The sequence below is a fragment of the Leptodactylus fuscus genome, chromosome 4, assembly GCF_031893055.1.
Source record: "Leptodactylus fuscus isolate aLepFus1 chromosome 4, aLepFus1.hap2, whole genome shotgun sequence".
Lineage (NCBI taxonomy): Eukaryota > Metazoa > Chordata > Amphibia > Anura > Leptodactylidae > Leptodactylus > Leptodactylus fuscus.
This window is the reverse complement of record NC_134268.1, coordinates 149,938,692-149,952,896: the sequence shown is the minus strand read 5'-3', so window position 1 is coordinate 149,952,896 and position 14,205 is coordinate 149,938,692. Positions and strand designations below refer to the sequence as shown.

General features: G+C 39.2%; 1 protein-coding gene across 1 annotated transcript; it reads left to right on the top strand.

Moving 5' to 3' along the window:
* Positions 1 to 4,829: 4,829 nt before the first annotated feature.
* Positions 4,830 to 13,138, top strand: INHBA (inhibin subunit beta A). The gene is made up of 2 exons (XM_075272223.1): positions 4,830 to 5,490; positions 11,803 to 13,138. Exons 1-2 carry the CDS (start codon positions 5,103 to 5,105, stop codon positions 12,648 to 12,650), a joined length of 1,236 nt encoding a protein of 411 aa, XP_075128324.1. The 5' UTR covers positions 4,830 to 5,102; the 3' UTR covers positions 12,651 to 13,138.
* The last annotated feature ends 1,067 nt before the right edge of the window (positions 13,139 to 14,205 follow it).

Genomic DNA, 14,205 nt, shown 5'->3' with positions numbered 1-14,205 from the left:
ATCACCGTTCACCTTCCACTTCGTAATCACATAGGCCACTGTCGGTTTTGGATAATTCCGTTCGCTTGCTATGTCCCTTAAGGATTGACCATTTCTGTGGTACCCCACAATTACCCCTTTCTCGAAATCGGACAACTCTGCACTTTGTGGCATCTTGCATGCGACTAATGCCAATGCACTAATGCCAATGCTGTTTCCTATTTAATGGCGGAAGGCGTGACGTACATCACGACCTCAGATATCTTCATTTGCATGGGTGTCCAAATACTTATTAGTAGACAGTGTACTAGTGTCTTCTTATGGTGTACAGAGACTTTGGGGAGCCCGAGGCTCCAGAGCCTGGTAGCAATTGCTAGCTCAAGACGCACTATAACCACCCCCTGGCCATAATCAACATATAGGACTACTTACAATAGGTGATGGAAAAATACTGTACTGCATTGTAACTATTCTTACTTTAGTTTGTATTGCTCAGACTAAATATATCATTAAACCGGTGAATTGTAGCCTGAGTTCACACTGACTGCACCGTCCTTCCACATAGCAAAGCACACAGGATTAACAGTCATAGGATTAGAAAATTATCCACTAGTTTGGTCTCCGCATCCAACTAAGACAACATTCAGATCCTTAAATCATATTTAATCTTTTGATTAAAACCTTTTGATCAACTGTCCTTATTTCCCGGTTCTCTTTTCTTTCCATATATGCACATAAAAACCTACAAAACCTATTGTATACTATCCAACATTTAGCTAGCATCCTGTCTATATGAAGGTGGGTGCCCAGGTATCATAGAGCCCCTGTAATATTTTTATAATCTTGAGACATTTTTAAACAAAAAAACTCATCATCCCAGTGATTTATTAATATGATACTCATTCTGAACACTGGGGGCCAATTTATCAAAGGGAATCTGCGATTTGGGACAGTAAACCACCAACAGATCCTTATCTATGTAACTATGTATCCATTTACCCACCTACAGACGTAGTAAAGTTTAACTGACGCCCACGGACACTGATAACTTACTACAAAATTATATGTTATCACAGAACATAGTAAACTTACATTTTCTCTTGACTAGACAGATCTAAATATGCATGTCATGAGATGATTTGTTTTTCCAGACAATAGTGTGTTGTAATGTTGGGGCAAATTTACCAAGCTCTACACCAGAAACATGGTGCAAAATAGTTGCACGCCTTCAGTTTACCAGTCTTTAAACACCATTTGTGAACAGTTGCCTCAAGTGGTATTTTTTTATTGCCCTCACCACTTTCTGAACAGGGGTCACTTTGAGAGTGTGGTGTGAGTGGGGCCATTGGCTTTCTGTTTTAAGTGATGCCTATATGTATATATAAGTGATGCCTATATGTATATGTAAGTGATGCCTATATGTATGTGTATGTGACGCCTATATGTATGTGACGCCTATATGTAGCTAAGATTTCAGTGTGGACGGATGCTGAAGGATGTGTCTTATCATAAAACAGGCGAATCCTTCTGGGGCACAGGAATTATCAAAACTGGTGTACAAAATGTCACTCTTGACATTGTTTCACAAAGTGATGTGCAATGTGTGTGTATGTGTAGCTACCTAGTGGTTATGGTGTGAGTTGCAGTCTTTTAGTTCAGCTTTGTTAACCTCTTGTGATATTGTACTGAATAGTTTTCAAGATTGATATATTATTATCTTGTTTCCATTTATTTTCAGTATCTAGAATCTATCAATTTATTTCATACAGTGTCTACCTTTCTAACTATCTGACTTCTGTCTATATTTGTTTCATATCTACCTTTATATCTGTTTTATAAACATTTATCTAACTTTTTGTCTACTATCTTATGTCTATGTATGTGTCTATCTATATTTATCCATCAATTTAATATCTATCTATTATCTATCTATCTATCTATCTATCTATCTATCTATCTATCTATCTATCTATTATCTATCTATCTATCTATCTATCTATCTATCATCTATCTCAGGTAAATCTGTGTATCTCATAGTAACCATGAGGTGTGTATACTATGAAAAAAGTTGACATTGAAGTATCTTTGCACATTCTTGTTATATGTTTCTGCGTTGCAACAAGTTTTATTTTACATTCCACATAGTATAAGAAGGACTTTGGATTTTTTACAAATATTTTTTTTCATTTGTAAAAGGTATTGGGCAAACCAATTGTGAAGTTACTTTATTTCTTGATGCTTTATTGATGATTTCTCTACTCCATTTTGGTCCCATGTTGTGCCACATGACCTATACTTTCTGAGTACTACAGTGTCTGCTGTTTGAACCAGGAGTTGGTTTCAATATACAAGCCTGAGACTCACATTGAACAACTCTGGCATACAGAGACTGTCATCAGCATGCAGAGACTGATATAGGTATACAGAGACTGTCATAGGCATGCAGAGACTGTCATAGGCATACAGAGACTGTCATAGGCATGCAGAGACAATCATAGGCATACAGAGACTGTCATAGGCATGCAGAGACAGTCATAGGCATACAGAGACTGTCATAGGCATACAGAGACAGTTTTAGGCATGCAGAGACTGTCATAAGCATACAGAGACTGTCATAGGCATACAGAGACTGTCATAGGCATACAATGACTGCCATAGGCATGCAGAGACAGTCATAGGCATACAGAGACAGTCTTAGGCATACAGAGACAGTTTTAGGCATGCAGAGACTGTCATAAGCATACAGAGACTGTCATAGGCATACAGAGACTGTCATAGGCATACAGAGACTGTCATAAGCATACAGAGACTGTCATAGGCATACAGAGACTGTCATAGGCATACAGAGACTGTCATAAGCATACAGAGACAGTCATAGGCATGCAGAGACGGCCTTATAGTCCACCTAGTACCTGTTGTAAGATTAGGTGAATGCGGGTCACATGGTAAACCAGGAGACCAAAATGGGGTCGACAAATCAGCAATAAAGCACCTTGGAATAAAATGATAAAACAAACAGGGCAAAAAATATACTAGAAAATTTCTTTGATTCACATTTCTCATATACCCATTGCTATATCCCTACATGCCTACACACTTAGATGACTCTTTATAGTAATACCCTCAGTATAGTAATATACTATATGATGACAGCAAGGATTCACTAGTAAATAATATAATCGGTATTATGGGCTTAGATAGCCAGAGCTTAAGCACAGAGGTAAAATATAAATAGTTTTATATACTAACAGTCACCATAATTCTCAAGTCAGTTTCCTAGGAGAACGAAGACTGCTTGCTGAGTTAAAGATGTATCTAGTTGAACTTTTTCTTCAGTTTCAGGCTCGGCATTGCAACAAGCCATAATTACAGGTCTCTCTTGGGCTGTTTACAGGGAGACATGATATTAATATGCATTATTATAAGCCTTTGGTTACACAGGCGTTTACTATCTGATACGCCATGCAGACCATTTCCACAAGGAGCTAAGTCAAAATATACATTTAGCACGCCTACGACTTTATGAAATATGAACTTAAAAATGGGAAGTTCTTTCATATCAGTCCTATCTGTAGCGTGCTTATATAGCTGTAAAATGATGCTTTCTATCCGCACGGAAATAATAGAAAAACGACGCTATGGGCTATGATTTAGTAAGGAACAATGACATATTATCAGAAAAGACCAGCAGTCTGATTTCTGCAGACAGATTGTACAAGGTGGATATATATGGCTACATCTATCTATTACTTACAGTATGATAAACTTGTAAGGACTAAAAGGATGTCTGTGATTTTAGGTGTAGTGCATAGCAGCAAGTGTGATGTAGCAGAGCTGACTCCCTCAAATACTGCAGAGCTGAGCTAGTCACTTGGCACTCACCGTGATATCATAGAGCTCTATATAACTGTATGTACTTTCACAATATTACCATCGAGGCTTGCTAGTATCGGTGTGCAAGTTTTATCAGTGTTTGCCATTTTGTCACAGCCTGAAATATAACATCTAACACAAATACAAACTTTAACGTTACATATAATGTATTACATAACCTGATGCAGCAAACGTATATATATATATATATATATATATATATATATATATACGCACACACACACATGCACGTGTGTGTGTATTGAAGGGAATTGAAAGCAGATGGCAGCAACATAGTGATCATTTAGCATAACAGTATGCATCAATGCCTCCTACATGTTTGTAATACAGTAGCCTGTGGGAATGAAGTGAAGACAATCCTTTAGTCACTGTAATGATATTGAATCAGTTGTACAGGAAAACCCTGTGTTTGCTCCTAGTGATTGCTCATAAGTCAGGGATATAGCAGACAGCAGCTGCGTCATAGTATGTGTCGTAATTCTTCATCATCAGCTGAACTATACATTATTGTCTATCCACCTAGGTTACCTCTCCCCCTCCTCCTCTCCTCTCGGCGGTGGCGGGACAGTAGCAACGACTGCCACAGCTATTTGTGTTAAGTTACTTATTTTCCCTGCTAAAAGTCATAAAATCTTCTATGCTTAGATAGGATACCTGTGAAGAAGAACATGTGAAAACTTGAGAACCGCTCATAGAACGTACAGCCTGTGTAACCTGCCTAGCTCCAGACAATAATGTGTCTAATATGATGAAAAAAAGAACAGAGTCCGAGGCTCTAGAGACTTAAAAAAAAGAGGAAAAAAAAAAAAAAGAAAAGATAAAAGAGGAGGGCGGTGAAAACATTAACATTGGTGTGTATAGCTTGGAGCACCAGAGCAGAGCTCGAAAATGATCCTCCCCTTCCTTACTCATAGACCAAACTCCCACCCTCTCATTCACTTAGTTGAGGCCAATCGTCCTCTCTGTCTGTCTCTTTTTCACTCTCTCTCTCTCTCACTCTGAGACAGAAGTCAGAGCTTTCCTCACTGACAGCCTCAAGCACTTACTGAAGCCTAAGAGACACTGCAAACCAAAACTACACTGAAAAACTTTTTCTCTTTTTTGCTTCAGATTATTTTTCCTTAGAGGAGAAAAAAAGTTGATCTAGTTTTTTTTTTTAAAGGGATAAGCTTTTCACGCAGCAAATTTAGAAGATAAAAAAAAGCAAGCCTATATAACCAGGTGTCAGGATGTCTGTGCATTTACTGAACGGATTTCTGCTGGTACTTTGCTGGATTACGGTGAGGAGTACGCCAACTCCAGGATCTGAGGGACACAGTTCAGTCACTGACTGTCCATCATGCTCACTCTCCAGATTCCACAAGGATGCGCCTAGTTCTCAAAGTGACATGGTTGAGGCAGTGAAGAAGCACATCTTAAATATGCTGCATCTGAGGGACAGACCCAACATCACTCAGCCAGTGCCTAAAGCTGCCCTCTTAAACGCTATCAAGAAAGTTCACGTGGGGAAAGTGGGAGAGGATGGCCAAGTGCAAATAGATGATGTTATTGCACGGAGAGCAGAAATGAATGAAATCTTGGAGCAAACTTCAGAAATCATCACGTTTGCTGAAGCAGGTGAGTGCAGCTCTCACACTTTAAGCTGTAAAGTAACATAACGTCTTAGAAGGTCCCATAAAGAGTCGTGCGCAGGGATAGAAATGGCCAAATAATGTGTTTTCTGGGATTTAACCTTGGCTGCTGTCTTCTTGTTTACATTCGCTAAATTCACCTAGAATGAGCTATCTCCGAGAATCTTTAACAGAGTACAAGTGTTTGAGGGGGGGAGGGTATGGACATTCTGCAAAACTTCATGAGAACCTCTGGCTAAGAGGGCTAAATATGACTTCAGCCCTTAGGGCATGTTTTCATCCTAGCAATGTAGATCAGCTGGCAGGACACAAGACACACATACACAACCTAGCAAAAGGTATTAGTGTCAGTTAAGGGTTAATCCAAAGCGCTGCAGTGGAAAGGTGAAATGGCAGCACCGTGTGTAACTGAATGCATCTGGTGCCAGTATATTGCACAGCTGCTATTCCAGGTAGCAGAGCTGAGAGGGCTGTGCACTTGCACTACTCACAGCTGTAAAATTAGGCAAGGAGATGACTTTAACTGCTGTATATATTCCCCTCCTAAAGTAGGAGTTTTACTATCCCACTGAGGAGTTATCTTAAAGCACTCCATGATCTGCAAACCAATCGCTCACCTTACAGCACCGCACAAAACGCTTTAATACCCATAGAATAGAAACTCTCTGTCCTCCTGTCTGGGACAAGGAATGAGCTTTGACTTGAGACCGATTTCTCATTCATAAGTAAAGTAAGTTCAGCACTAGAGGCTGTGTCAGAAAGTGTTTGCTGAAATACTCTGCAGCAGGCAGAAGCTGTGAGGCAGTCAAAACTCTAGGAAGAAGCTGGTGAAAAAAACAAAACAATTTCTATCTTGTCTTTAAATGGCGCAAAAAGAAAGCCATTGTTTAGCGCTGAGCATGGTAGTCAAAGTATGTGCGGGAACTTGAAGCAGTTTTGTTTAAAGTGCGCTCCAGCAATCTAAACAATTAAGACAGCACTCAGAGTTTCCAAACCTGTTGACTCAGATGTTCTGTCTGCAGGAAAAGCCTTGCAGTGTGTGCATGCTTTCACATCAGACATTCCTGCCAGCTTTTTGCGTCCTAGCTCGCTGTCAATGAGACTGTGTTATCAAGCCTGAAAGTTACCAGTCAAGCTTCATATGGCTTAGTGAATAAATGCAATTCACATCTGTCTAGTAGGGACCCACTGCACTCCTGGAATGCTTTACAAGGCCATTTACAAGGAGAAGTGTTAGCATACAATAAAGATGCATGTTGGCTGTTTAGGTTACCCAGCTGCCTTGTGAGTAAGATTTCTATTGGCGTAATCCGCATTCTCCCTACACGAGATAAATATAAGTATAAACCTTCTGGCTATAATGCGTTGGAGCCAATACTCATGATCAGATGCCAATATGTCACGCAAATGTTATTTTCTGCAGGCATCAGGCTATTCATTATGTAATGTATGAATCGGTTGCTATGCAGAGAATATCTGGCAAGTAACTTTATCCTATACATACTCATTGCCGACCAATATGCAGAAGCCTGTATAATGCAAGCGAACCATAAAAAGAGCTTAAGCTGTACATATATATGGACTATATATTGATGTTGTCATATCAATTAAAATCCTGCTGTGACTGGAGCGCAGCTGGTCCATGATGTCAGTCTTTCAAGAAGTTCCTTTGCTTTCATTGGGCTCTCTGCAACCTCACAACAACCTTGTAAATTAAATGATCTAATCTGGTTGGCTTGCAACAGCCAAAGCATTCTTCAGAATGGGTGGTTGCTGCATTACACTGGAAGCGACCCTATTTTTGGGGTGTGTTTTTGACAAGGGGAAGCCTTAGATGGAGACATCACAGTTCAGGACAGGTGAATTTAGTAAGGTTGTCAGAGGGTTCCCACGTATTTGAGCTCTCTTCAGCTCAGCGTAAAAGTTGTCAGAAAGCGCTTAGGGTATATTTTAAAATTTCATTGCCACAAACCCTTCACACGATCCATTTACTTATTGACATCTATAGAGCCAGCATATTCCACAGCGCTTTCCAGACATTGTCATTATGTAAGAGCGGACAGGAATGCCCATTATGGGCTTGAATACAGGCAGAGAGATCATGTCTGTAGCGCTTCTGGCCCGTCATGTCGTTCTCTTTATGAAGCTCATATCCAACAAAGTGGAATTTCCTTAAAATGCAAAAGTGTTTATCATATAGCCTAAAAGTTGCCCTTTAACCCTTTGCTCTAGTGCCCGTGTATACCATATATACTTATCCTAGCCATCTGACGGCAGCTAATGAGTAGCATAGCATAACAACAAATGCCTACTAACATAAAGGAAGCCAGTGATAATATTTACTTGCCACTGATCACATGTATCCATAGCATGCAGTAATACAAATCATCCTTTCATTCCAAACTTACATATGATATACTAAAACATAGGTGCATGTCTTCATCTCTCACAACGTGCTGTATTGTTGCAGTGCATTTGTGCATCAAGAGTTAAATACCAATGATTATAGGTCCAGGAAAACTAGCTGTCCTGTGAAACAGTAGCTTCCTTTCAATGGCCACTAGAGGGCACTGGCTACTGCAATGTGCATTTCCCCAGCTACTTCTACCTAATTCCTTCTCATGCAGGGCTACATCAGTAAAGTCTCATTGGATAACTGCTGTCCTATCCACTAGTAAGGGCTGTTATATAAAAGGAGCATCTTGTCTACCTTTCTATGGATAAGAGAAAGAGCAGGCACCATAGCGAGATGTTAAGTCAAATAAAGAATATGTGGGATTGAGCACGAGAAATCCCAAACAATGTAACATTTCCCTGCCCCACATCAAGGGTACGCAGGGATGATTTAATATATCTACAAGCTGACATACTCATGATTTAGATCTCTATTCTACACACGGACAAAAGCAGATTAGGTAGTTTTCTGCCTGCGATTTTCTCATTGACTGCAACTGCAATTAACAGGAGACAACGGTCGGATTTCTTCTTCCCGTATAATAAGGCCTTTAGTCACATTCATCTTGGCGGATCTGAATCTTTCGGCAATCATTTACATCATATTGACAAAGGGCAAACAAGGGCAATATTTCAATAGGAGTTAGCTCGGAGAGGGTAGCATTTATCAGGACCCTCACCACTGTTTGGCTTAAGAAAGTGACAGAAGAGAAAAGTCAAAAGGAGCTGCTCTCTTTTGATGGGAACATGGTGCAAAGCTTTTCTCATTTTAGAAATGAGTTTAGTGATCTGGAACAGGCTTGTGCTGAAAAATAATGTGCATTCTCTATTTATGGCAGTGAATACAATTTTGGTGTCGGCTACATGGCTTGGAAGAGACGAATACACTTAGCTGCAAAGAAAGACATGAGCATGTATACACTGCCGGACCCTACAGCAAGCAAAAGATTTTAGGAAATGTTGCATAGTCCATAAAAAATTGGCAATTTTTCCCATCCGAGAAGTTTAGAGCCACCAGTCAGGTTAACTGGCATCCTATTGAGCGCTACCACATCACAGCGTTTTTACTACCATTCCTGTAGTATTATTAAACTGCGTGTGTGCCACCGAATCTTATTAAGCAGGAAATCAAACAGCGGCGTTAGTTTATTTCTGGATAATTTAACTGTTGGTATGTTTATCAGCCAGGCGGCTGCATGTCATGCCAAGATGTCTCTTTTACAGAAGTTAAGGCATACACAGAAAGTTGTACAAATACCGTGCACGGAATATCTCTGAAAGACTCTCTCATAATATGCCAATATTTTAACAAGGTTCTCTTATAGTGCTACTGTTAGCAAAGCTTTATTCAGTTTGGCTATTATTTTACATACATCATTTTTTCCTTTATAAGTAGGACTTCTATTCATCTTGTGTTGATTCAAGACACTTTGGCTGCTTTTATGAATATTTGACCCTCGTAGACAGAGTAAGCCTCTAACTCATGAAATGTGTATATCATGTTGGACTTCTGGATCACTCTCTATAACCTGATCTTGGGAAGAGAGGACATGAATTGAACATATATAGCATTTCTGGTGATCGGATACATAGAATGAGTAGATATTGCCCGCTTGTATGTAAAGGAGCAATGTCTTTCTGGCATTCTAGTGTGGATCAGAAAGACTGAAGCTAGCTTTGGTAGCGTATCAGCGAAAGGCCTAAAATAGTAGACCCTCCTGAAGAGCTTACTTAAATTGGGGGGGGGGGAGGGGGGCGATCTCATAAATGATAGCATGATGTACTAATATAAGGCATGGTCCAGAGTGATACTTTGCTCCCTGTAAGGTAAAGTAGGCTTTGTCATATAGTCTGGTTTTGTCATGTAGTCTATCAAGCTTGAGTAGACGTTGTACCACAGCCAGAATCCGCTAGGCCCCAAATAATTTTTTTGAAAGCAGCGTGTTCAAAAATATCCATCATGTAACATTAAAATACAACATTTGTAACATTTTACTTGTCTCCTATCAGATCCCCAACATCTGTCCAGGACCTCCACCTCAAACTTAATATGCAGAATATCAGCTTATATGGCTAATGTTTACCTTCACATGTATCTATCCTGTAACACATTAAAGTAACATGAGCTTAGACCACCACCAATGAAGGGACCCACTTACTACTATAGAATACAGTAAGCTAAACTGCTATCTATATAGGTCTATGGAGGCAGGAGGACTTCTCTGAGCTCCTGTGTTCTGACAGTAGTCGGTAGTCCTAGCTCACTGACACTATCTTCTCAGTTCTGTACTATATAACTATGCTTCAATGTCAGAAGAGGAATAAGAGAACAAATACACTGTTAAACCATTTTACCTATAATCCTTAGAAATGTGGCTTAAAGTATCCATGGTTCCGATCTTCTTTGGCCTATCTGTAGAAACTCTTCTGTTACCTTCAGAATCTTAATGTACAAAAGGTGCCACAAACATGGGGCCGTAGCCCTGAAACTGTACAAGTAGCAACAGAATGATGTTTTATGTGTTGCGGTTATCAGTATACAACATGTTGCAGCACACCAAAACATAGTCAGTCCTGTCTGTGCAGCAGGAACAGAGTCAAAGACTATAAAACACTGTACAAACTAGTCATCACCCAAACTGCTTATATCGCGGAGTGGAGGAATGGCAGAGACCATCTGTGAGATTCTGATAGATTTTCTTTTGGAAAAGTAAAAACAGTTTAATGTCTTTTAAACTGTCACCTTCCTCTAATAAAGTAATACTTGTTATAATAAGAAACACTTCATTTGCTCATGATCAAATAACCCAGCAGAACCTATTACTCATTTCACCCTCTGCCAAGAACATGGAGTCTTTATCAAGGGAACGCCCCCACATCATGATGTTCACGATCAGAACCATTATGCCAACAACTATATGCATAGGAGAAAACATCCCAAAATATGCTGTTCTCTGATTATATCCATTCCTCAGCACATCTACCACCACAGTGCTATAATTAACATGCACACAGCATATTAAATTAGAAACATAGCTGTCAATGACAAAGCTTTCTCTAAACACTTTAGAAAATCAGCTTATGCAAGACAGACACCCAGGCAGGTAAATAAATGTGCACAGGAAGCATGGATAGGATACAGATGTAGCAGAGCTGACTCTGTCATTTAAGCCTTTCTTTTGGTTCACTGTCACAATGAGTTAATTCAGGAAGTTTACTTGCAGTCCTAGCCACAAGTCACAGGGATCATGACAGTTGTGCCAAATTACATACTCAGCTCTGCTACCCCTGTGATTGCATGCTGCATTGTTCATACATTTATTAGACCTTACATCCAGCATACATTAGATGTCTACAAAGTGTAAATGTACAATCTGTTTCTTTAGAATCACTATTGCTATGGAAGTTAAGCAACATATGTATGCCCTTTTAGTTTTGTGTCATGATGAAAGAAATTCATATAATGCAGAATGTCATGCAGATGTATTAGTGATTATTAGTAATCAGGAGGTCTATGATATATTTCCACTTGGAGTCAGTGACGTGAATGCTACGTAGATGTCACATGGAATTTGCATTAGAGACAGTATTTAGGAGCATGGAATAATATGTTCCTTGGCTCTCTATAAAAAGTTTGGTAAAGTTAGTGGAAGAATTGGGCAATCTCTTAAAAACCCACAGAGCTTAACACACACACACAGCGCTATATACAGTGAATCCATTGAGGCAAATATATGAGTTATAATATCTAAAGCATGACATTGTTATGGTGATTCATGTAAAATATCTGAAACTGAAACAGCTAAAATAATCTTGGTATTTTATTGTTGCTTTTGATCTACAGGACCCTCAAAGAAAATCCTCCACTTTGAAATATCCAAAGAAGGCAGTGATCTATTGATAATCCGGGAAGCAGAACTTTGGCTTTTCCTTAAACTAGCTAAAGCCAATCGGAGTCGGACGAGACTGACAATTCGACTGTACCAACAGCAACGGGGGCCGAAGGAGCACAGAGGGTCTGATGGAAACAAAAATGAAGTATTGATTGCTGAGAAAGTGGTGGACACAAAGAAAAGTGGCTGGCATACATTCCCTATATCTGGGAGCATTCAGCGTCTACTGAATCATGGCAAATCATCCATGGATATTCGAGTAGCCTGTGACCAATGCCAAGAATCAGGAGCAACCCCGGTCTTGCTTGGTAAACGTAAGAGAAAAGATGACGAGGAGAAAGAAGCGGGGGCAACTGTAGGTGAAGAAGAAAAAGAGCAGTCACATAGACCTTTCCTAATGATTGTGGCTCAACAGACGGATGACCACCCTCACCGAAGGAGGAAACGTGGTTTAGAATGTGATGGGAAAGTAAGCAACTGTTGTAAAAAGCATTTTTATGTAAGTTTCAAGGAAATAGGCTGGAGCGATTGGATCATAGCACCTCCTGGTTACCATGCTAACTATTGCGAGGGAGATTGCCCTAACCACATTGCTGGGACATCTGGAGCTTCGCTGTCATTTCATTCCACAGTCATTCACCAGTATCGGGTTAAAGGCCACAGTCCCTTCAACAGTATCAAATCTTGTTGCGTTCCCTCCAAGTTGAGAGCAATGTCCATGCTGTATTATGATGATGGACAAAATATTATCAAAAAGGATATCCAGAACATGATTGTGGAAGAGTGTGGTTGCTCATAAAAACAGCAAAATGCAGAAACAGTATCAGTTATCTAATATACTAATCATGAAGACGACAAATGACTTGCAGCTGAGCAATGATCAATGGAAGAAGAAATTAGATACAAAGGAAGCGCAAGGTCTATACCTGCAGCAACCAGTATACGAAGAGAACATTTCCAGCACTTCTAGCCAGGAGTATGACTAACAGACTTACAGGCACGAGAACCCAACTGTATGTCTATAGATACATCACATTCACTGTTTGCGTAAATGTGTTTGCATTTATACGAATTTGTATAGATAGATATACAGAGATTCAGACCACCTTCTTAAGACTCTAAACATTTCTATATTGCGCAGGAGACTCAACTTCTTCCTCTGCACTATTACTGCAAAAAAACCGAAAGCATACAAAGTTAAATTTCGCTAAGGTGCTTACGATCTTAGAACTATGCAACTTAAGGGGTTTGAAAACTGTTTACCCAAAAACAAAGAAAAGAGAGACTTTTCAGTGGAAGTAACATGTTTAATATTTTTGTTCTTTCATGAGAGATACTTGAAAGGAACATGTTGGTTCAGATACTGGAACCAAACATTTCTATATTTTGTAAAAAAAAAAAAAAAAAAATGTTTCTTTTTTATTTGCACTACAACAGTATTTGACCTGTTTAATATCCTTATTTAACAAGTATTTTCAAGAGAGGTTTTAAGAGCTGCACTTAACATGATCTATATCAGAAATGCTACAGCACACATCAAAATAGATATTTTTATGACTATTTTCAATATTTTTTCTACCTTTAATGAGACACTTACACCAAAGACGCGTGCAAAGATATAAGTCTGCCTGTGGTTAAAAATCACTGAGCATATGGGAGGGAAGAATTTAAAGGATTGAGTGTAAAAGAAAATGTATCAAAGCCAAATTTGCATATTTTATTTCCATTCATTTATGGGTAACTGTGCTGCTCTTAGGCAGCTTGTATTTCCTGTACAAAACGGCACTTCAGCAATTTTATCTCTATAGCATATTTTTCCATACTTTCTTTGCCGGTTACCATTCTGCTAATTGGTAATCCATAATCCAAGAGAAGACGTGCTTGGATTATGGAATAGATCACCTACGTAAGATAACAATGTTATGACAATAATGCAAGCTTCATACTGTGCAGCATCCGATTTAGTAGTAAAGTTTGATCAAAACCAGGCCAACTGGTTGGTATTGCTTACCGGGACCTCCTACACCAAGAGAGGAGTTCACATTGAGCAATGTATTGAAAACTCAAAACAACAGATCATGTCTGTAAGAGAACATATCATGGCTGCGTCCTGTATTCCGAACAATTTGTATATGGTTTCATGTATTGTTAGTTAATACATACTTTTACTTTCTTAATTTATTCCACAGTATTTAGCTTGCATCTTACAGCAATCAGTGTATTTGCTTTTTTACTGACATTTTGCATAAAAAGAAGGACAAAAACGAAAGACGGAAACGGACGCGGGCAGTAAAGTAGAGTGTAAAGGTTTTACACTGTTGTATATAACTCATTTTCAAGCAGGAGATTTGTAG

Bases quoted from the DNA above. Each gene is read 5' to 3' on its own strand.
- INHBA (XM_075272223.1), top strand. From the start codon at position 5,103: ATGTCTGTGCATTTACTGAACGGATTTCTGCTGGTACTTTGCTGGATT. The intron at 5,491-11,802 runs GTGAGTGCAGCT...TTTGATCTACAG, and splicing joins CATCACGTTTGCTGAAGCAG to GACCCTCAAAGAAAATCCTC.